The sequence below is a fragment of the Aptenodytes forsteri genome, unplaced genomic scaffold, assembly GCF_000699145.1.
Source record: "Aptenodytes forsteri isolate BGI_AS27 unplaced genomic scaffold, ASM69914v1 Scaffold84, whole genome shotgun sequence".
In the NCBI taxonomy this organism is placed as follows: domain Eukaryota; kingdom Metazoa; phylum Chordata; class Aves; order Sphenisciformes; family Spheniscidae; genus Aptenodytes; species Aptenodytes forsteri.
Genome location: NW_008795492.1, coordinates 403,867 through 425,987, shown reverse-complemented (window position 1 = coordinate 425,987; position 22,121 = coordinate 403,867). Strand labels below are relative to the sequence as shown.

General features: G+C 38.2%; 4 protein-coding genes across 4 annotated transcripts in view; 2 read left to right on the top strand and 2 right to left on the bottom strand.

Annotated features, from left to right (window-relative positions):
- Nucleotides 1-709, bottom strand: part of CRYM (crystallin mu) — a 13,028-nt gene extending 12,319 nt beyond the window's left edge. Inside the window, exon 1 of the mRNA XM_009281609.2 lies at nt 654-709. Within this exon, the coding sequence (XP_009279884.2) occupies nt 654-709 (56 nt within the window). The remainder of the gene's footprint in view (nt 1-653) is intronic.
- A 466-nt stretch (nt 710-1,175) lies between these two features.
- On the top strand, nt 1,176-11,657 carry LOC103900892 (cytochrome b-c1 complex subunit 2, mitochondrial). The gene is made up of 13 exons (XM_019472673.1): nt 1,176-1,277; nt 1,402-1,551; nt 2,789-2,853; nt 3,836-3,892; nt 4,244-4,368; nt 5,853-5,950; nt 6,380-6,437; nt 6,604-6,699; nt 7,607-7,806; nt 8,064-8,144; nt 8,711-8,787; nt 10,416-10,569; nt 11,411-11,657. The coding sequence occupies exons 4-13, from the start codon at nt 3,858-3,860 to the stop codon at nt 11,492-11,494; spliced, it is 1,008 nt and encodes a 335-aa protein (XP_019328218.1). The 5' UTR covers nt 1,176-1,277; nt 1,402-1,551; nt 2,789-2,853; nt 3,836-3,857; the 3' UTR covers nt 11,495-11,657.
- Nucleotides 11,465-18,424, bottom strand: PDZD9 (PDZ domain containing 9). Its single transcript, XM_019472655.1, is given in 4 exon segments — nt 11,465-12,544; nt 13,560-13,755; nt 17,704-17,894; nt 18,324-18,424. Coding segments are annotated over 4 exon segments (942 nt in total). The 3' UTR covers nt 11,465-12,090.
- Nucleotides 18,425-20,249: 1,825 nt separating this feature from the next.
- The window catches only part of CUNH16orf52 (chromosome unknown C16orf52 homolog), a 38,698-nt gene continuing 36,826 nt past the window's right edge, over nt 20,250-22,121 (top strand). The window contains exon 1 of the mRNA XM_009281675.1: nt 20,250-20,279. Coding sequence (XP_009279950.1) covers nt 20,250-20,279 — 30 coding nt within the window. The remainder of the gene's footprint in view (nt 20,280-22,121) is intronic.

Genomic DNA, 22,121 nt, shown 5'->3' with positions numbered 1-22,121 from the left:
CGAGGCAGGGCCGCCCGTGTGGTCGGAGAGGGGAGTAGTGGTCTCCGAGGGGATCCTTTCTCGCTGGGGAGACTTCAGCTGCTTGTGGCAAGGTGGTGCCCTTGGCAAGTGGGACTCGGCTAGTCCCGGAGGCGGGGGGGGGGCAGAGGGCTTGTTCTGCTGCAGAAAGTCTTGTTGAGCCCACGGACAGCTGAAATATAACTTGTGTTAGGTCTCTGCTGGAAATGCTCTCTCGAGTAGGATGGCGTCTTCTGAGTCACAGTATGTTTGCAAGTCAATTTTAGACATGCGCTAGTAATTCATAAATAGGCTTAGCGGTTAAAATCAGGTGTCTTAACAAATTTGTGGTGGGGCAAGAAAGGAGTTTTCCCTAGACTCATACATCGAACAGTCTTTGGCAAAGCAAGGGGAATTATGTCATTGGTATCCTACAACTGAGTGCAGTGGTGTTTCTGTCACTCGGTTTTTACTTTGAGATGTATGGGGAGCGAAGTTATTTTTTTAATGCAAAAAGAAGAGTAATAAATGAATTTATTTTACAAGTATAAGAAGCTTCCAAAAAGGGTGGAAGGGAATAGCATTTCAGATTTGAAATCAATAGTCTTGTCATTTCTGTTGCCAGCTACTGAAGGGAAGGCTCTTGCGATGTTCACCTCTTCAATTTGAAGGCCTGCTTCTGGTTATTACTCTGCAGTTTGGGGACTTGCATACGTGTTCTCTTTGTATGCTGCAGTCAGTGTAGATAGGTTGGTGTTCTGAGAGGTGACTCTTTAGGAGTTGAACTGCCTACACCTGATAAATTAGAAAGTTATCTGCAAAGTTGTGTTCTGCTTATGTGGATTGCTGTAGCGGTTTGTTCAGTTAATTGCTATACATTGGTCCTACAGACTATAGTATCAGTAGAGATTCCCACTGCACAACAGCAAAGAAAGGAGAAAAAAACCCCACCACATTCTTACAGTGCTATTTCTTGAACTTCCAGAGATGTCGTATAAGTCATTGCACAGGTTCCAGCAGTGATGGAAAAAACGATCAGAGGAATTACAAGGGAATCACTGTTTTTACTCTGGGGCTTGAAGTTGTTCATTGTATTTCTACTTTAAAATTAGTTGCTTTTTCAGTATATAATGGAATATGTGATGAACTAATTCAGGAAATCCATTCTCTTATGCTTTCCCCTCTAGAAGAGACTTTACTCACTTAAGGTAGCTCCTAAAGTTGCAACCTCAGCAACTGCAGAACGAGTGAAATTATCTCCAGAGTCTGAGGATCTTGAGGTCAGTATGAATACTGGTATTTTTTTCTCTCTCCTTTTTATTTATCTTTTAAAACTCAGTGAAAGCAGAACTGTGACAGTACTTCCAGTGGATGACTAAACCAATTTTTTTCTTTTTAATACAGATCACAAAATTACCAAATGGCTTAGTTATTGCATCTCTGGAAAACTTTTCTCCAGCTTCAAGAATTGGTGTGTTTATTAAAGCGGGCAGCAGATATGAAACCACTAGTAACTTGGGAACTGCTCACTTGCTTCGTCTTGCATCTAATTTGGTTGGTGTTTATTCTCTTTGCTATTGCATGGGCAGTAGATGAAATGGTGGAAGGTTTATGATTGCAAAGAGAAACGATATGGTAAAATTTAATGTAAGAGATCTTATAAAGTGGAAAACAATGTACATTGATTCTTGGTTACCTGGTTCAAGTGCAGGAGAAATGACATTACTTCCTGGAAGACAGACAGTGATATTTACTTAGAACTATGCTCTCCAGTGGTGTCTTAAACTATATATATAAAATATATCTATGTCAAGCTATGCACATAACTCATTTAAGCTGCAGTAAAAGTTAATTTGGGTAGCTGATACAAACTCAATTTTGTGTGTGTGTGGAATATTTCTGAATAGTTTTTCTTACTACTGCGATCAAGATATTTTAAGCTCCTTGTTTTCCCTTCCTGTCTTATGTCTAGCTTCAGTTATACAAGATGCTGTGGAGGCAGATACATATCAGCAGGTTCAAAAAAGAATCGGACAAATTCATTGATAACAGGTCCTTAAACAGTTGCTAATAGGAGTAACTCCTGTAGGTACTGCAGGAATACCATTGAATGGGTTGTGGGATGTTATATCTAAACAGCCTCGTCTGTTGCCACTGTCAGGTACAGAACGTTGGGCTAGATTTCCCATGGGCTTAACCCACTGTGGCTGTTCCCCTCGTTCCTGTTTATCTCAATTGCTGCCTGGCTCTAGCAGCAGATGTAAACATGGCCTCTCTCGCACACCAGCCAGGCTGTGACGATTAGAGCTACACAGCGCCACTGACTTGTCTTTGACTGCTGTTGTATGGGCTCAATCCACATCAGTTTCAGTCAGAAAAAAAAACCCCAACATCCCAGCTGCTTATTACCTCCTTCCCAACTGCTGCCCGAAGTTACCTTCCCTGGACAGCTGTCAGCATAATAGTATGTATAGGCATTCCTTGCCCTGGTTTTGTCAAGCTTATCTAATTCAAAGAATCCTATTAAATGTTCAAGCAAACCTGGATCATTCTAGAATGTGGCTGGGGAGCAAATATGTGAGCAATTATGGTGGAAAATCAGAGAAGATGACAGAAATGATTGGGAGTAGAGATGCAGTAAGCTGGCTCAACTTTTCAAAATGGCTTCTCTATAAATGAATGAACTGACACTGTTTCAACTTTGCCTGAGCACTGAATAACCTCAGGCAAATCTGTTCTTAAAATAGCTGGAATTTTAAGTGTTTGGGTTTTGTTTTGTTTTTTTAAATAGACTACTAAAGGAGCATCTTCTTTCCGGATTACTCGTGGCATTGAAGCTGTTGGGGGTAGCCTAAGGTTTGTAATCACATACAAAGATAACCTGTCTTGGTAAAATGCTAACAAGCTGTATGACTAAAGGAAACTTAAAACAATAAGCATAACAATATGTAGGCAGATAAGCTCAGTGTGGTAATGGTATGTGAATGGTGAACATTGACAAGGAACATCTTTTGTACTTCTCATTCTGTTAAGGTTCAAGAATGCAGCCATGACTGGTATTTTAAAAACACCTTTCGGTTAACAAAATATAAATGTTGTGTACCTGGAAGAAATATAATTTGTCCAGAAAGCTTAATGTTCTTTCTGCCTTTTCAGGCTGCGAGATTAAACTTCCTGAAGTCAGTAGATTCCCCTCCCCCGCCTCCATCTTTTGTGAATAGATACCACTCATCACACTGCAATTTTGGGAACAATTCAGACAGTCGTTGGCTTTCATGATTTGAGAGTTTAAAGCCTAGAAAACAAGCCTAACAGAAATAACAGAGGGATCTCGCTGTGCCTGCTTTCTTGCAATGTATCTTGAAATCATGCAGTAAGATTGGTTTATATAGAATTTGCTTAATAGCAGTGTTTTATATAACTTGAGACTCTACCCATTTTTGTTCCTGTTAATCACAAATGTGTTGAAGCAAGTGGAAAAGACCAACTCTTTTCTGTCCAAAGAGAATAATTTCTAAATTGCCTGTTTAATACACATACACGTTTTTCTTCAAGTTTTGCTATTCAGCCTTATCTGTCATTTTACCTTGAATTATCATGGTATCTTAAATTCTGATGGTCACAAGACGCTTTTTATTACTTGAATACTTAGACATAACTCAAACATATCTTATTTCTGCTGTGTGTGTATTATCACTCCTTTAAACAGTCATCTCAAGCAGATTTAAGGTTAACTAGATATTCTAGTCAATATCTTGCTGACAAATTCAGGGAATATGTGTGAAAATCCAATTCTATGCTCTCTGCTGTACTGGATTTTGTATTTTTTCTCATTTAGCGTGTACTCAACAAGGGAGAAAATGACTTACTCTGTTGAATGCCTGCGTGACTATGTGTAGGTATCTAGATATGCTATAAACTGAATTATTGCATTCTTAAAAAACTGCTCTGTAGTAGAGACCTATCATTTTACAGGGTAGAATTAATACCTATTTTCATGTCTTTTTGTAATAAAACAATAATTTACTGTATTAATATTCAGCTTCTGTATCATGTTGCTGAGCATACAGATGCTACGGAACTGAAGTTGAAATCTCATACGTTATACAGCAGTGCTAATAACTACTCCAGCTCGAGTGATATATTTTGTTGTTAATGTGTTGCTTACAGATTAGTTTGAATTGCTTTCAACTTCAAAAGAAATACATCTATTGTGTTTAATGCCTTTGTAACTTTTTTTATCTAGTGATACAGTAATGGAGTACCTTCTTAACGTCACCACAGCACCAGAGTTCAGACCATGGGAAGTAACTGATCTTCAGCCACAATTAAAAGTTGACAAAGCAATCGCATTTCAGAATCCTCAAGTTGGTAAGTGTATTTTCTGATCCACTGCATTGGCTTCATGGGAGTTTCTTCAAAATGAAAAACTTTGGGGAAAAAAAAAAATAGTTTCCCTTTTGCACTGTCACATGACCATTTCATTTTTCAGCTTTTCTCCTTTTATAGGTATGGTCTTTCTGTTGTTACGGAGCTTTTTTTTGTAAATCCACAAGTTTTTCTAGGCTGTGCATAACAACATTTAGCAAGTAACATGCTGAAGACAGCTTACACCATTCTCCTTGACAGTTTCCATTTTCCCTTTTTAATTTTTTTGAAGTACAACCAAAGAATGTGCAAGTCATGACTGTTGTTGGCAATATATTTGCAGCAGCTTGTGTTCTAAAAACAATATTTAGGTATTACTCATTAATGTGGAAAGACTTCTTGAATTTGTATCGTTATTTGGGTATAAAAACAATATGTATTTTCATTACACTGAAAATGGATTCTAGTTTTAGGTTTATAAATTTAGGTTTGGATTTAAAAAAAAAAAAACCCACCCCACACCTCCCCATCCCCCCCAACCCCCCCAAAAAAAACAAACCACAAAGGCTCAGCCAAACCAAGCCTATTCCAATATATCTTGTGTTACTTAACTCTAGTCATCCAAGTTCACCCAGGTAGTTCTGCACTATAAACTTAATTTGTACTACTCTGTGAAGTGTGCTCACCTTCATAACCTGTTAAAGGTGACAACACAATGTTGGGCTTTGGAAAAATCTCTGTTTTATATTGAAGGGATTTTTTTAAAATTTTTTTTTTTTTTTTTAAATCAGAATCAGGAACAATCTTTGTTTTTTAAACTTGTATCAACTACAGGTTGTTTTCATAGTAATATTTTCAGTTACAGTTATGTTCAGAATCAGAACTGTGAAGAAAGGAGTATCATCTTTCTCTTGAGAATATTTTGAGAATATCAAACAGGAATGAGTAGAATGCTATTGGATGCAAGAAAAAACTAATGAGAAGGGAATTGAAGACACTAGCATCCTTCATCTGAATAAGGAGATAGATGAGACATCACACCAAACTGCAAATAGTATTATAAACAGCCTGTTCTTTCTCAAGCTCGGGAGCAAGGGATGCTTACAGTGAAGGTGATGATGATTCTGAAATGAATTAAAAGGATATTGGGGTTTGTTGTTGTTTGCTACTGCTCCCCCAAACACTGATTGCATTTATAGCTTGCTGTTGAAGCCAAAAAGTGTTGAGCATATGCAAGTTATTAGATTTTATTTTCTGTTTAATAAGTTACAGAAGAATAAAAGCCCTCAGACCAGATTCTGTTGCCTGAGGATTAGGATGAAACTTCAATGTGTATTGGATTATTCCAGACCTGCTTTTGCAGATCTTGTGGTCCTTAAAGTGGACTACAGCTCTGTTCCACTGGGGTAGCATTTAGTTTCATTCATAATCTTCATTAAAAGTGGCTCTTATGTTAATCATCATCACTGAAACTTTGTTCCTCTTAGGAGTGCTGGAAAACTTGCATGCTGCAGCTTATAAGAATGCTCTGGCAAACCCCTTATATTGTCCAGATTACGCAATTGGAAAAATTACTTCTGAGCAGGTAGGATTATTTGTGTTGTGTTATAAATCTGTTTCAGTTTCTTTATCAAAGACAGATGAGAGAGAAAATGGATTTAGTAAATATATAGTCACTATTTACTATCATATTAGTCTGGTGTTACAATAATTTATTTCCATGCAGCTTTTAGTATTAGGTACAGAACACACGTTCGCGTTTAGAGAGGTGGTTCGTGTCAGTGGCTTTTTGTTGATAGGAAGGCTGTCAATGAAATGCAAGTGTTCTTGTATAAAAGGGTTTTGTAGTAGTCACTGGAGAAGGCGTAAAATGCTATTCTGTAGACAGTTCGTTCCGGAAGCATTGGAGTTTGCTGCATGAAGAAGTATAAGGCTGAACAGTGGATGTCAGAAACACACTTGCCATTTTTGTTCTTTATACAAAATACCCTAAAATGTGAATTTACTGTTGCAGCTTCACCATTTTGTACAGAACAATTTCACAAGTGCAAGAATGGCTCTTGTAGGAATAGGTATGTATGTTCTTTAATGGACACTGCAATTCATAAGGGAAAACTACTGTAGAAATTTGAGTTCTCTGTAGAAGTAAAATGTTACAGTACACTTAAAACACTTTTATGTAACTGCTGTAGCTTCTCAATGCCATTACATTACTTGGAATAAACTATTGTGTTGCAGGTGTAAAGCACTCTGACTTAAAGCAAATTGCAGAACACTTTCTAAATATCCGAAGTGGTGCTGGTATTTCTAGTGCAAAGGCTGTCTATCGAGGGGGTAAGTATGTTTCTTCTATCTGTTCTGAATGACTGATTATCTGTTTATTATAAATGTAGTAGTAGTCAAAGTTGCAACTGAAAAATACATAGTTGTACTAAATGCAATACATGGGAAGTGACAGTTCAGAGGCATCTCCCATCTAAATAAGCAGAGGATTATTCCCCACCATGGAAAGTTCTGGGATAAAACTGAACCCATATCTCCAACAAAGCTTTACCTGAAAGATCATTTATTCCATAAAGTGAAAAACAAGCTGGCATATGGTTCCTCTTGGCATTTTTGGGAAAATTCCCTTAAGAATAGATTAAGGACTGTCTAGCAGTGGTGGTAGGCTTTCTTTTTAGGGAAGATCTGTTAGAATGTCTTAAGTCTTCCATAAAAGACAAAGCAATGCTTAGCTCTTTCAGAGCAGTATCTTGTGCTAATACCAATAGCTATTCTTTAGTTGGGGTATCGGATCATTCTGTAAACAGATGGGGAAAAAAAATAAAGTTTCCAACATTTAATATTTGACTGGAATAACTTCAGTTTTATCAAACAGAATAAATATTACTATGAACAGAAGGTACGCTACTTTTCTGGACATTTGTTATCTGGAGACTCACTGAGTTTTATCATCTCTTACTATGTATGGTTTAGGGTCAGGTTCAAATAAGGCATAGTAAGGTACTTGGTTTTGTGCTTGCAAGGGAATTTTTGAATGTAAAGGACTTTTTAAAATGACCTACAGCCTAATAACAGCTTCTTGCTGTCTTCCTGAGTGGACATACAGTAACTTCACACCTTGGCTTCTCTCTCATGAAACTAACTCCTGGCTAGAAATGTTTCCTTTCTGTACCTCTGAACGTACAGTAGTTTCTAACTGAACACTGCATTACCTTTTATTCTGTTGTTGTATTTTTAGGAGAAATCAGAGAACAGAATGGTGATAGCCTTGTCCATGCTGCTATTGTAACAGAAGGAGCTGCTGTTGGAAGTGCAGAAGCAAATGCCTTCAGTGTTCTTCAGCATGTTTTAGGTGCTGGACCCCTTATCAAGAGGGGAAGCAATGTTACCAGCAAATTGGCCCAGGGTATTGCTAAAGCAACTACTCAGCCATTTGACGTAAGTTCAAAGGGTTTCTGTACTCTAAAATGCATACTATCCTTAGAGAGGTTACTACCTTCAGCTAGAATCTTCATTAGTTTTTTCTTGCACAAGTTACTTTCAGCGAAGGCCTTCCAATGTGATCTTTCCTCTGTACAGATGGAGTTTAGCTTCCTGAATTATGGTATTTTAGATCCTAACAGTAATTACTTCCCTATGCTTGATGCTGAGTTGTTCTGATACTTGAAACAGTTGATAAAATGTTTGTTTTGCAGGCTTCTGCATTTAATGTTAACTACTCTGATTCTGGGCTCTTTGGGATTTATACCATATCCCAGGCTGCAAATGCTGGGGAGGTGAGTTGCTGATTAGAATTTAAGTATTAGCAACATAACTTTCAAACTAGTGTTTTGATTTGAGATAGTGACTGATTCATCTAGAAAAAGTCAATTCATATGGTTTCTTGTATAAGAATGCTGCATGTTCAGTTAATGACTTAACTCTGTAAGCTGGGAATGAGACTTGCTTTCTGGGAAGTACAAATACCTAATACGAACTAGAGCTAGTAAAATACCTTGAATTGCTGACTGTAGTTTCTGATTTACATGTGTAAGCCTAAGCATATCATGAGGAATGTGCTGGCTCTCGAAGCTGGCAGAACTGAATACTCTCATGAAAAATGGTGAGACCATGTAAATTAATGTGGTGTTGCAATTTAAATCCACGCTGTTTTTTGTCTCTCACTTGGGCATTTATTACAGTGGCTTTAGTTTTGTTATAAAGCTGTTCAGAACTGAGTTCAGGAAGACAATCCCAACACTGTCACCTGCTCTCCCCTGAAGTTTCTAAGATGTCAGATAATAGAAATAACATGTTGACATTTAATGCAGGAAGAAGTCTTAAATGATTTCATTATCCTCAGGTCATTAAAGCTGCTTTGAACCAGATAAAGGCAGTTGCTCAGGGCAGCGTCACCGATGACGATGTCATAAAGGCAAAGTAAGTGAGTAAAGGACTGTCTTGCGTGTTGTAAAGAGAAGTTTCTTAACATGTAGCTACTTGTCAAACACTTAAACTATTCTGTACTGCAAAGCTTATCGTTGTCCTGTAATTATTTCCATGGGGAACTGCTCATTTTCCTGCCTGAAAATTGAAGCGTTGTCAATACTCTTCCCCCCCCCCCCCCCCCAAGCTACACTGATTCTCTGCTAGTGGTATTTCCTAATAAAAACTTGTTAGATAAGTTTTAATGTTTTCTGAAAACTGTTTCAATGTAAGAAATTAGCAAGTATCAGCAGATGCTGTCGTTTTAATCATACTCTGTAGTATTAAGATGTATTTAAATTAGAATCCTAAATTGCATTATTTAGGTAATTCCTTTTACAGTCACACTGTGGCAATTCCCCAAATGATTATAGTAAGCAATCTTCTGCATCTTCAAAGATTAGTAGTAATGAGGGTCTGCAAGTGTAAAGCACTGAATTAGTGATGTTACATCCAAGTGCTCGAAATATGTGCCCCTAGGAATATTTGAGATGGGGGGAAATTATTATTAGAGATGCAGTAACACCAACAAAGTTTTAGAGTTTCTAATTTATAGAGGGTTGTGCACATTAGTTGGTGCTTGATCTCCAAGTAGTGTTAAAATGCACTGAGCCTCTCAAACTGTAGTTGTGCAATACAACAATATAGTACAGATTCACTCAAGTAGAAATATTAAAAATACTGTCTGTTGCGTATATAAAATACTTACAAGACTCCACGTAAAGCTTGATTACACAAAACATGATAACCTAGACATGATTGGTTGAGCCTTAGTCACTAGTAGCTAAATGGTGAATTCTGGAACGGAGTTACAGTGCTGTGGCTTTTTTTTTTTGTTTGCCTTCTTGAATGGCTTCACATATTTTCTATTGCTTTTTTTCCCTTTAGTGACCAAAAAAAAAACCAAACCCAAAAAACAAATTCAAGGTCAGTGATATTTGCAGAGTGTTGCAATTCAGTCAAAAATACCAAGCTATTTCTATTGGAATAAACCATTTTCTGCCATTTTGATTTTTAAAAAAGAATAGAAGGACTAGCTTATAAAAATAAGATTTTCATATGTAGCAGTGAGACTGTGTGAAACAGCAAAAGCAGTATAAACTTGCTGTCTTTTTAACAGAACATGGAACTATTGCACAAGGAACCTAACCATTTACATACATTGCTGCTTTGTTGCTTACAACAAAATTGCTCTGCATACATCTGTCCTTGATGAGAAACTGAAATAAATTTTAAACCTAATTTTTAAACTTGATAGTTTGTCTAATTCCTGGAGTGCCTGCATTAGTTACTTCAAACAGAAACAAATTCTGAGCTAGACATCTTCTGACTGTGTGGGGTGGCTGATCATTCCAAGGCTGTAGGTGTTCACATACCCTGTCATTTTCATGCTTGGACTATTTGTGGTGCCTCTTTCCTAACTACAGAACCCTTCCATACTTGAAAAGGAAAACATTTCAAAACAGAGAGGAATCTTGAAAACTTAAAAAGCACCAGAAACTCATTGCACTTACGGGGGTGGTGGGGAACATAATAACAGGACTTACATGCTCACTCATCCTTAATGCTTTGTTTGATGGCAGAAACCAGCTGAAAGCCACCTATTTGATGTCAGTGGAGACCGCAGAAGGGTTACTGAATGAAATTGGCTCAGAGTCATTGGTTTCTGGCACACACACATCACCATCTGTTGTTGCTCAAAAAATGGACTCTGTAGCCACTGCTGATGTTGTGAATGTAAGTATGTGTTGGCATCTACAGGTGTTCCTTAATCACTGTGTAACATTGTTTTATACAAAACTGGTGCTCGTTTGTGTGTGTTTATAAACAGACCTATATACTGTCTTTAAAAAAAGCAACTCATTTACAAATCCCAGCTGGCTATCTTTATTAACAGAAGACCCTTTAATCCAATACACTGTAAAACTAGCGTAGCTGGGAGTATGTGAAATTCTCATCTATTTCACTTAAATTTACCAAAACTGCCAACTAGTATTCTTGGAAAACTTGTTATTAGTTCCAGTGCAGGCACTTCTGTGTCAAGGCTTTTAGGATTCCTGAGTCTAGAATATTTGGTGTGCTTAATAAAACAATTAGGCTTTCATTGATAAATTGACATAACTGCATTGCTATTCCAAATTACCTTCTTGCTTATACTTAAGCAAACTTCATACAGAAATCCATCAGAAGGAGAAATTCTAAGATAAAAAACTTGTTTTTTCACAGTCACCACTAATTTGTGTGGCAGTAGCAATTAGCAATAGCTTTAGCAGTAAGGAGAGATCCACTGTATCTTGTGGTGTAATAATTATTCTACGAATAACCATTTTCAAAGAGTTCATGCCTTATATCCAACTGTCATTCTGCCATTCCTGTTTAGATTATAAAGTGACAAGGAGCTAGATTAGAAGCAAGTAAGTTTAGACAGCAAAAGGAAAATTGTTTACTTGATGATGTACTATAGTAGTGTTGGGATTTGTTGTTTGTTTTAATAACTTGAGGCTGAGGCTATAAGCAGCAAGATAAATGCTGTTGTAGTGAATATTTCCTTATATCCATCTTTCTGATTTATTTTCAGGCTGCAAAGAAGTTTGTCAATGGGAAGAAATCAATGGCAGCTAGTGGGGATTTGGGAAAGACTCCTTTTCTTGATGAGCTGTAAAAACAAAACTGGGATGTGGATTCAAGATGGACCTGAGCTTTAAGTCACCTGTATTCTAAATAAATTACTACTAACATGTTATTTATTAATTCAGTTCTTTCAGAAAATTAATCTGGAGTAATTGTGGGCTTGCACTCATCAAATAAAGTGCTGAGTTCCTACATTTTGTGCTAAGGTTTTTTCCACTGAAAATGGTATCTAAACTGCTGATAAGTCTGGCTCTGTACACTGAATGTAAAACTACAGTGAGAAAATAAGGTGAATTTTAGTCAATGTAAAAAATAGAGATATCAGAAATTATCATTGTGATGCAGACAAATACTGTAATTGCCACTAGTTGTCCGTGTATTCAGGAGAAGTTCTTGATAACTGTCTGCACCATCCTTACATCAAGTAAATGAAGAAAATTACCTTCAAACAAAGATGAATATATTGGACCTTAGAGCTTGTAACTGCTACTTGTCTAGGACTAGCAGAGGTAGTGTTTCTGAATGTCTTCTCCACAAGTAGCATTGATAGGCAGCTTTGATGGTAGGGAAGGCATTGCTAAAACAGCTTTATATAGCTCATATATCATTTCGTATATCTTAGGACATTTAGGTTTTTTGGAAGTCTAGGCATGTACTAAAACAGGTAAGATACAACTTCAGAAATCTAGGTTTTGAAGAAGTCAAGTTTTGAGCTATTCTGAAACAAAGGCAAATTCTTCCAGATAGGATGTCTTTGATACATGAAAGGCAGGAAGAAGAGGAACTGGTCTCACTGTTTTCCATAGCCCAGTACGAGGGAGGTCTAACATCACTGGCATCAAACTTAGGATTGCACAATGCATCAACATCATTATGAAGTACAGCATCACAACCAGTGTCTGTGCCTACTCTAAGTGTCTGGCCTGTATTGGATATCTGCCAAATTTTGGATATTGATGGTAACTTATGAGTGAACTCACAACAGTATGACTGGGAAGATTTATACTGAAAAGTTTCCAAGTCTACATCCTCATCACTACTCGACCTGGTGGTGTCTTCATCCTCAGCATCTTCGCTTGTGCTGGAAATAGACAGCATGGTATTACTTTAACATGCAATAATTCCCATAGCTATTTAGTTAACTAATCATGGAGTCTTAAGGTTTTTGCGAATACTTGTTCTAAAGACAAGTTCATTAGTTCTGAAGCTCCTCTAATATCAAACATACTATTGTCCATAGTCCTTTGCACACAGTTTCCTTTGGACTCTAAAGTAATACCTAAGTTGTAATTCGGTCAATAGAAAAGCAAGCTATCTTTTTTCTGCTCCTTCAGAATAGCAAATGATTTATTTAAACAAGCTTACGAGGTTTAATCTCTTGGAAAGCCCCTTGCTGCGTGAGCTTCCTTTCTGCTGTTCTAGCCTAATTATCTCCTTTCAATGCTTCTGTTCCTTCCCCTACCTCTGAGGCTTCTTTTCTGTTACAAGTTTTCCTGAAGCACAAAGTTTTAACTGCCTTGTATCCCATCTAGATTAATTATACTTGCTATATGAGCCACCTTTAGGATTGAGAGCAATGTATTTTTAAAAGCTTCTGTATGCAGTGGCTCTCAGAAGAGTTTATTTTTCCTTAAGTTTAATTTTAAAAGTCATAATCATTAACCACTTGTCAGTAGTTAGACCGATTAAGAAACAGGTAAGCTTTTTACATGGTTGTAGCAAGACCTCCATCTTGATATCATCAGCTACTTGTAATTGTCTAGATCCTTGGCTATTACAATTGACATGGCCTCTTTGACTTCAGTGGCCATTATTGCCAGCCAGACTTTTTATGGTCTCTGTGGAGGTGGGAAGGGGCATGTCTAAAATTAATGTTTGTCCTGACCCTGTCTTCACTGTAACTAGAAAAGTAAACTTTTCTTTTGGTATTTGTTAATTTCAAATCACAGTTTTCTATTGCAGAAAAATAAATTAAAGTAAATTCTTAGACTAACGTTTTATCCTAAAATGAAAAAGCTATTACGCTATTTCTTGTTTCTTGCTATAATACTAAGCAAGGCGTGAAATTCTAGTTATGTACAATACTTATTTCTTACTCTGCTGTCATCACAGGAAGCTTTGCTTCAGGAATTAATTCAACCGCATTTTGCCAGCGTTGAGGTACTTCAACAAAATCTCTGTAAACTCTGATTTGTAGGGTAGTTCCTACAGGAATATTGTGCAGGAGTTGCCTAAGCTCTCTCAGAGTCCATCCTAAAACGTCAGCATATCCAATTTTTATTAGAACATCACCTGCCAAGGAAGAAAATTGGCAGCAATCAGTTTAAGAGACTTGTTTGGGTTTTTTTAATGTTCGTATTACAAAATATGTAGTCTTAACCACTTTCACATTTTTATGTAAAAGCATGTGTTTAGCAGTTCTTGTTCGTATTACAAAATATGTAGTCTTAACCACTTTCACATTTTTATGTAAAAGCATGTGTTTAGCAGCTCTTCAAACCAACTGGATGCAATTTTTTTTTTTGCTTCCTTTTTTAATGAAAGTTTTTTTTATCTCTGTTAAGAACTAACCTTTTCACAGCACTAAGGAAAGCTGCAGTTCACTTATTTACTTTGGGATTTTTCTGAGCAAACGTGCTGAACTTTAGATTGCCTATTCAGTGCTACCTTCCATTTCTGTGGGTTTTTTTAGGCAAGATAAAGGTACAACGGTGCATGCTCTAATCAGGGCCACTACTTGGGACCAGACAGACTCCAGCAAGGTTGAGCTGAGATTACATAGCTGCACTCCAAACAGTTCTGCTGGCATCTTTCCACTGCTTCACTGTACCCTTTCACAGCTGGAATACCCTGTCTATACATATCTGCTGCCCACCCTTGTAAGTCACCTTGCTGTTTTATCTGTTGGTATGGAGCCAAGCGTACCCCTTCCTCCACAGTGGTTAAGTTTATCTAGGTGGATGCTGGAGAATCCGTGTAACAGCCGTGCCACCTTATGTTTGTCTGGACCCCCGGAGGTTTCCAGGGTTTGACTGTCTTCAGTGGCTGGTGCCTGTCCCTCCGCTCTGAGAACAACCAACACGTGGACCCATTGCAAGACAAAGTCAAGCGAGGCCAGGGGAGAAGTAGGAGATGCCTACAAGAGCTGGTGCAGAATCTAACTGAGGAGTTCCAGCAGAAAGCAGTGGTGATGTGTGTGTGTGTGTTTGTTTTAAGGGATAAGGCTACAAATAATGTTCTTATTACCTGCTGCCAATGGAAAGCACTGAGCTGCAGTTTGCAAAAAGCAGTACTTCATCCAAGAACAACAGAGTACAGAAACCCCAGCACCTATATATACTATGGGGTATTACAAGATGGGCTTCGAGAGGTTGGGGGAATTGCAATTACTGTGTAAACCTGTAATTTTGGAGACTGCAAAAGGCAAGCAGAATCAATCTGCAGCAGACTACAGCTCTATCAGCAGCCTGGCAGAAACAGTTGCACAGAGGAGCAGTATCAGTAAACATTATGTACTGACAGAACAGCATAGGGGATTTAAACAAGCAGTACAGCTGTCTGCTGCCATATTAGGCAGAACAAGGAGCCTCTCTCCATCTGCTCTATTTTCTTCTTAACCCTTTTGGGTTAAAAATGCCTGTAGCAAAAATTTGCAGGCTTTAAAACTGTTTACCTGAATTACTGACTATGATTTTTTTTCATTCACTTTTTCTACTAACTGCTCCTACTCCATCACCGTAACACCTTCTCTCTACTCAAGCTTATCACAAGATACTGGTTCCACTGGGGTGCAAACAAGAGGCTGTGAAACAAGTACCAGGATAGCAGTTACCAAAAAAGCAACAGGAAACATTTTACCAAGTTTTATGTAAGTTCTTAGCCTCAAACAGAGAGGTAAATCACCCAGATTACGTGTTTCAAAATGCATAGACATAAATGTACTTATGTTTTAAAGTATCTGAAAGAGACTCTTGGCATTTAATAGATTCTTTCAGAATTCTGTTTTTTCTGCCTATACTGTGCTGATAACACTGTTGTGGCGTGTCAAAGCCATCTCTGAACTGCAGAAGTAGACAATTTCGCTCCTCTGCTCCAGCATCTAGAGTCTGAACCGCCCAGCTTTTCAGTTCACCTATCAGTTTTGTGTTTGCTATCATTCATTGGCCACTGAAGATTAATGTGGAGATAACCTCTTTCCCTGTGAAGGTGTTCTGAGGAAACACACGTACTAAGCAGCCCTGTTTCTTCTTGCTGGCGTGGAGAATAGGGCATGTGTATGTACACATGAGTTTGGTGAGTCTAACTAGGATTTTAAGACATTAGTGCCTCCTGCTACCTCTGTTAATTTCTACCTCCTCCCCGTTAAAAGTCAGCAGAATGGCACCAGCTCTTTCAAGCTATAAGCAGTAATAAAATTGTTCTTTTAGGTTCCAGTTTGAAACTGTACAGATAATACTCAGCTTACTTAACTGAAAAAATAAGTCCGTAAAGATAAAACCTAATTCACTGCAAGAAAAACTCCTAAGCAATGCATCATATTTTTCTCAAGCCTCATGCTCTGCACATTGGTATTAGTGCCAAAATAGGTGTGCTGCCTCTGGTATCATTAAGAGATGGAGCTTCTACAAAATACTATCTTTTCTGCAAAATTTTACAGCTTTGGTCTTAAATACAAAGTTTTTGTAAGTTCACTCTAAACGTGAATTGAACAAATTCAGCTGTTTGCTTTTTTTGTGTGTGTGGAATGTGCTGAGTTAGATCCAGGTGCTCCATGAAGCATGCTCAATTTGTTTCTTTTGGCTCCGAAAACTAAGATCAGCTACAAAGGGACAATGTTTGTTACCAGTCCTCAACCCCCTTTAAACTGTTCAATACTTGCTGCAGTAAATCAAACACATCACATGCCACAAATAATTTGGCTCTTGTAGCCTTTGTTGAAAATTCTTTTGGAGCTTGCCTTTTTCAAATTGTTGCAAATAGAACCACTTAGTTTCAGTGATTAATATGCTGTATTTTTTACCTTATGAATGTAAAAAAAACCAACCCAAAATAACCAAATCAGTATCATATATATGCTTTTGTATACCATATGGGTTTTTTAGGGAATGAATTAAAGCGATCAGCTCCTAAAATAATAATTTTAAAAAAAGTACTTGTTCAAATCCAAATCCACTTCTATTTTATGCTCAGGATTTTTCTGCTGATTTTTATACTTGGATCAAAAGTGCAAAGCCTTGTCTAAAAAGAGGTTAAGAACTTCACTCGATGGCTTTTATTGCATCAAACAAGTAGATCTTTCTTCCTAGTGCTTGGAATTCTAATTCTCTCTGAAAGGTGCGAGAAGAAAGGACTGCCCAAACTATAAAGGCAATGTTGGGAAAATTGTTCTAATTTAAAGACATGCATTTTCACTATACAGCCAGTAAATTTCTAAATTACTTCATTACGCTCAACTCTCAGCTTCATAGATTTCTACCTTAGAGACAATTTAATAAATGGTAATAACATAGCACACTATTGTCCCCAAACTGTAGTTCATGAGTCTAATGTAATTGGTCTAGGGACCCATATGAAGCAGTCAAATTTACAGAGCTTTCAATTACAAGCTTAATATAGGAGTCTGATGTTCCACAAGAAACTTTAATAACTAGTAATAGTCTGTTAGTGCTCATGTGGCACATTTCAGGTTTAAAGCATTTAGCAAATGAACACCTGCATGGATTCTTAGAGCACAGAGATTAGTCCATTGCCACTTTGTAACTATTCTGTATAATAAAGAGAAATAAAAAGCAAACAATAAGGCAAATTAATTTCAAGCCTTTGGGAAGTTTTGTGTTACTTGTAGAGTGAAATTACTTGAATAACAATGCACTGAACAAAGAATCATATTGTTCAAGTTCAGTTGCTATATAAAGGTAATAGTCAAACTATTTTTGGACAAACCTGCTGTTGAAAAGGGAATCTGTTTTTGCTGGAGAACAATATATAGACTTAAATCTTGGTCTGATTATGAAACAGTCACCCATATCAGCTATTTTAAGATCACAGGTATTTCGTTACAATGGAATGCTGGCACTGAGCTTTATACAGTTTGTGCTAGTTTTTTTGCTGTAATTTTAAATTGAGTTTCTTTTGATCTGTGTAAGTGTAAATAAATCAGAGACAGGCTCAAAGCATAAATGCAGAACGAGAATATTTTCAATGCTGTTAAATTTGAATACCACTGTTGTTTCTCTTTACCTGGTTTTAGCTTTCTATCGTTAGCTGCAGAGCTTTTCTCAACAAGGCTTGTTATCTGGAGATATGGCCCATTCTGTATGATTATGAGACCAAATCCTTGTTCACTCATCCTAATATTTGCCTTTAATGTTGCAATCAGTGTTTGCTGAGAGACATTTTCCCGTGCTGGCAATTGCCCTTCAAAAAGAGAAGAAAATTTTACTAGTTGAAAGTGTGATATCATTCTTCAATAAAATGTTTAAGGAGACATTTGAGCACGTGCTGTACCCATTTTTAATTGTCCATACAGTTAAGTCCCTCATCCTTAATTGCTTCTCTAGATAGGCATTGCCTGCTGAGTTGCTGCCAAAAAGCCCTAATAGCAATACTTGTAAAAAGTTAGCGTACTCCATAAACCAACTTTTTGCAAATAAATATACTGAAAGTAGTTTTTACTTAGAAACTTATTTCTTAAAAAGTCACACATTTTACCAAGAGAAAAAACAATACTGCTGTTAAGTATTCATTACAAATGGTGAGATATTTAGGGAAGGTAGAGAACAGGGTACAGAGTAACATAACAGAGGGGTTGTCAGCTGTTAAGGACTTCAAGAAAAGATTGAATTCCTATTAAAAATTGATTTTTCAAATGAATATTTATAGAGGAGATTAATTTCTAAATTTCTAGCAGATTGGTTTCACACCCTACTGCTGACATGAGGGAAGGGACTGTACTTGCCATATTTAGCACCTACAGAAATAAAATACTCTTGAGCATCCGCTATCCGTTAAAATGCATAATACAAGTAATACAATATAAATGACATTATCCCAGTGTCTCCACCAAGAAATATAGTAGGGTAATAAAGTAAATCCTCCATCTCTCAAGCCTGTTCTCATCAAGAGTCAGGAAAAGTTAAGACTGTCACACGAGCGCTTGAGACTCCTAAAACAAACTGTATTCTGTTAAAAATGACTTTTTTGTCTCTGTTTTAACATGTAATCTCTAAATGTAACTTCTGACAGTAGGGTAGCAATAACTTAACTGCTTGAGACCATCTCCAATGGTCTGGAATCACTTAGTGAAAATTCCCACCACTTTACCCCTCTTCTTTAAAATACAGAAACCTGGTCATGTTTCCAATGGCTTCAGTAAAGCTTTGGATCAGGCTCTGAATGACAGCACAGAATGTCTATAAAAGAATTAAGATTGAAAGTATAGAAATGTGAACATTTGATTTGTCAGTTTGTCTGCTGAACTGAAAAACAGAGAAAGAAGCAGGAATGGTTTGAATTTTTTTTTTCCTTCCCAATGAAAAATGCAGGATTTTTTTGATGTTAGTAGAATACTAAATTTCATTTGGATGAAATACTTAATTTACATGGTCATGCAAGAAAAGCAAAGGAAGACCCACTCTGGAACACACTTTCCTGTGTTGATAATTCTGAGAGGTTGGATGTCTGACCTGCTACTGTTTCTCTGGCTCAGGAATTTATGCAAAGTGGAAAAGGATCAGTAGAAGGGATTGAAACCTTTCCTATGCTGTTCTTGGTCACTTTTCAAGAAATGTGTGTTTCAATCTTTTTCAGCCAGAAGGGAAAACTGAATCCTAGTTTCCTACTTCCAGAATGAGTACTTAACTCCCAGGCCAATAAATGTAAACAGATGATATGAAGTAAGGCTACTTTATATTATTTTCTAGCCAAAATTATTCAGCAAATTCCATTAAAATTCATGCAGTTGCAGGTCAGCAAATGATCAGCAGTGAAACAACAAACAAAAAATGCTAATAACAAATCTGGCTAACTTTAATTAGAAGCCAGAATCCTGATTTTAAGCTGCTTCTTATTGCATGAAGTTATCTTGCTGGACACGAGAGATTTAAAACCATGAAAGCAGTGACTAATCCAAAGCCTACAAAACATTTAGGAGGAATGCCAAGATTCACACTTTTAGGTGAGACTCTTGTCTTTTTACTATACCTGATATCAGTCTATATAGTGTCCAAGGAAGGTGGATTTTTGTTTTGTTCTGTGCTACAGAAAGTTTAGACACTTGACAGAACCTACATTACAGTTCCCCTAACACTGTCCTGATTTTCTCCAAGGTCACCCTTCAATTCTGCAGTTTCTGCAGGCAGCAGCATAGGATCTCATCCAATCCTCTTCTGCTGAAGAAACATCCTTTTCCTCTTGCCATCTGCCTATGATTCCATTCCAAATACTCAACCTCAAGAGCAGGAATGCCTCTTGATACTAAGAAAATTTGAGGCACTGGGGGCTTTGTGAAGAATATAAACTGTCTGGTAGCACAAGGACTTAAAAAGTTTGAGATATTGAAATACAGGACTGGAAGAGTAGTGCTGAGGCAGCAGTGAGGAAATCGAAATGAACAGAGGAAGAAATGACCAAAAGAGATGGAAACTCACTCTTAGTTTCATCCCCAACCGCTGGTGAAGGCTGTGTATGTTCCATGGAGTCCAGAGGAAGAGCTTTTTCTATGGAGCCAAAACTCCTGGGCAGGTGTGTCCTAGGTGAGCCTCTTGGAAATGTGCTACTGCTCCATGATGGCCTGTGGAGGAAGAGTCTACCAGCAGGTGAGGAGGCAACAAGCCCCAGCAACTGCTCAGAACGCCGGAGCAGGCGGGTTCTGAGCTGCCCCAGCACCACACCAGTAACACGGGCATAGGGAAGTCTGGTGTTGGACAGAGGATGTGTCTAGTGCATTGTTTCAGTCCAAGAGGAGTAATTCAGTTTAGGCTGCTGCCCATCAACACCGCAGCTCTGTCTGAGGCCCCAAAGCTTTCTGGAGAACCTATAGCTGGCGGTGTCCTCCCACACGGCATCCTTAGGCAAGTACTCATCTCCTAATAAACCTGAGAAAGATTAAATAACTGACCACGCAGCCTGCAAGGTATGAAGAGTGGATTCTGTCACTTTCTGACTGCAGATTTGCCTGCATATGAAAAGCCAATGAAAACCGTATCTTCCCTTTGTGTACCCTCTCCACTCCTCCTTCCTTTATTCCCTGTGCCATGAAGCCGAGTTATTTGGAGACAAACTCATTTTGACGCAAACTTTTACATACTGATTGTATTAAAAGCTATTTAAATACCACTTAAAGCCAGTTTATAGGATAGTTGCAGATAATTCTTGGAAATAACTTCTTTTCAAGGCTGCTGGCTTCCCACTGTTAGTGCAATATAATTTTAAAATCTTTTAAATACATAATTGGTTGTCCCATTTCTTCCACGCACCAGTTGTTTCCTCTTTAAAGGGAACAATTTCAGCTGTTTTTCATCAAAAGTCTTACTATTTTCTCCACCCTTCAGAAAATCTGTCAAGAGTAGGCAATTTCAATAGAATCTAAGTACAGCTCTTGTCGTCCAAATAGTAAGTCCTACTGATTGCTGTTGAACGCTTTAAGATTACTTCACTAATATCTTCATTTTGTTTGTATAGTCTCCCATCTACATAAAAGACTTACATAAAAATAAACAGCACAGACAATAGCCCGCTTGGCTTCCCGAAATGTTCTGTATAGACCAGTTATGCTGCTCTGCAGAAAACAGGTGTGTGGTCACTGTTAGAAAGAAAAAAATATGCAAGCCATTAGATATTTTTCAAGTACCTGTAGATGTGAGGGCTGCTAGACTAATTAGTTCAGCATTCCCATGGCAGAGTGACAATATCGAAGGCACAGTGGCCAAAACCAGGCTGGTTTCCCACATTTGGTGCATTGTTCATTTACTGCCTCAGATTACCCCACGTTTCAATATAGCTGAATCTATGGAAAAGCATGTCATGAAAAATCGCTGTATTTGGGTGAGTTTTCTAGTCAAGATTAATTGGGTTTTCTTCCAAACACCAGCACAGACAGCAACACAACGTAGGGCTTTTGCGGTGCTCCACAGCCGTCTAACGTCTGGAGGAACCTCCATGAATCAGTCCTTCCACTTCCCCTGCTTTTACCACTGCTACAGAAGCAACTCTGCAATTTAAGCCAATGCCCAATATTTCAAAGGGAGAAAGAGTGACAGGGACTAGTAAAACACGAGATTTTTTTTTTTTTTGTGGTGAAGACAGACCTAGTGATGGTTCCTTGGCCCTCTTGACACAGTGCTGACCGAGTTGCTCGTTCCCGTCTCTCTGTGCGCGTTTCCCTCGGGAGATGGCAGGCCCTGACAGAGGGCGATGAGGAGGGGGCAGCCCCGCCTGCACCCAGCCTGAGGGCTCCGGGCCGGGACAGGGAGAAGAGAGGGATCTCCCTGTGCGTCGGTTGAAAAACACCTTTGGGATACGGATGCGTGAGGGCAGCGAAGGACCAGGCCCCGGGGCAGGTGCTGGGGCCCACCGAGGGCGAAGCTGAGGGGGCACGAGGAGGAGCCGAAGCCCCGCCGTACCGGCCGCCCCCCACAGGGGACGCGCCCTGCAGCGCG

Bases quoted from the DNA above. Each gene is read 5' to 3' on its own strand.
- LOC103900892 (XM_019472673.1), top strand. From the start codon at position 3,858: ATGACTTACTCTGTTGAATGCCTGCGTGACTATGT. The intron at 7,807-8,063 runs GTAAGTTCAAAG...TTTGTTTTGCAG, and splicing joins CAACTACTCAGCCATTTGAC to GCTTCTGCATTTAATGTTAA. The intron at 10,570-11,410 runs GTAAGTATGTGT...ATTTATTTTCAG, and splicing joins CCACTGCTGATGTTGTGAAT to GCTGCAAAGAAGTTTGTCAA.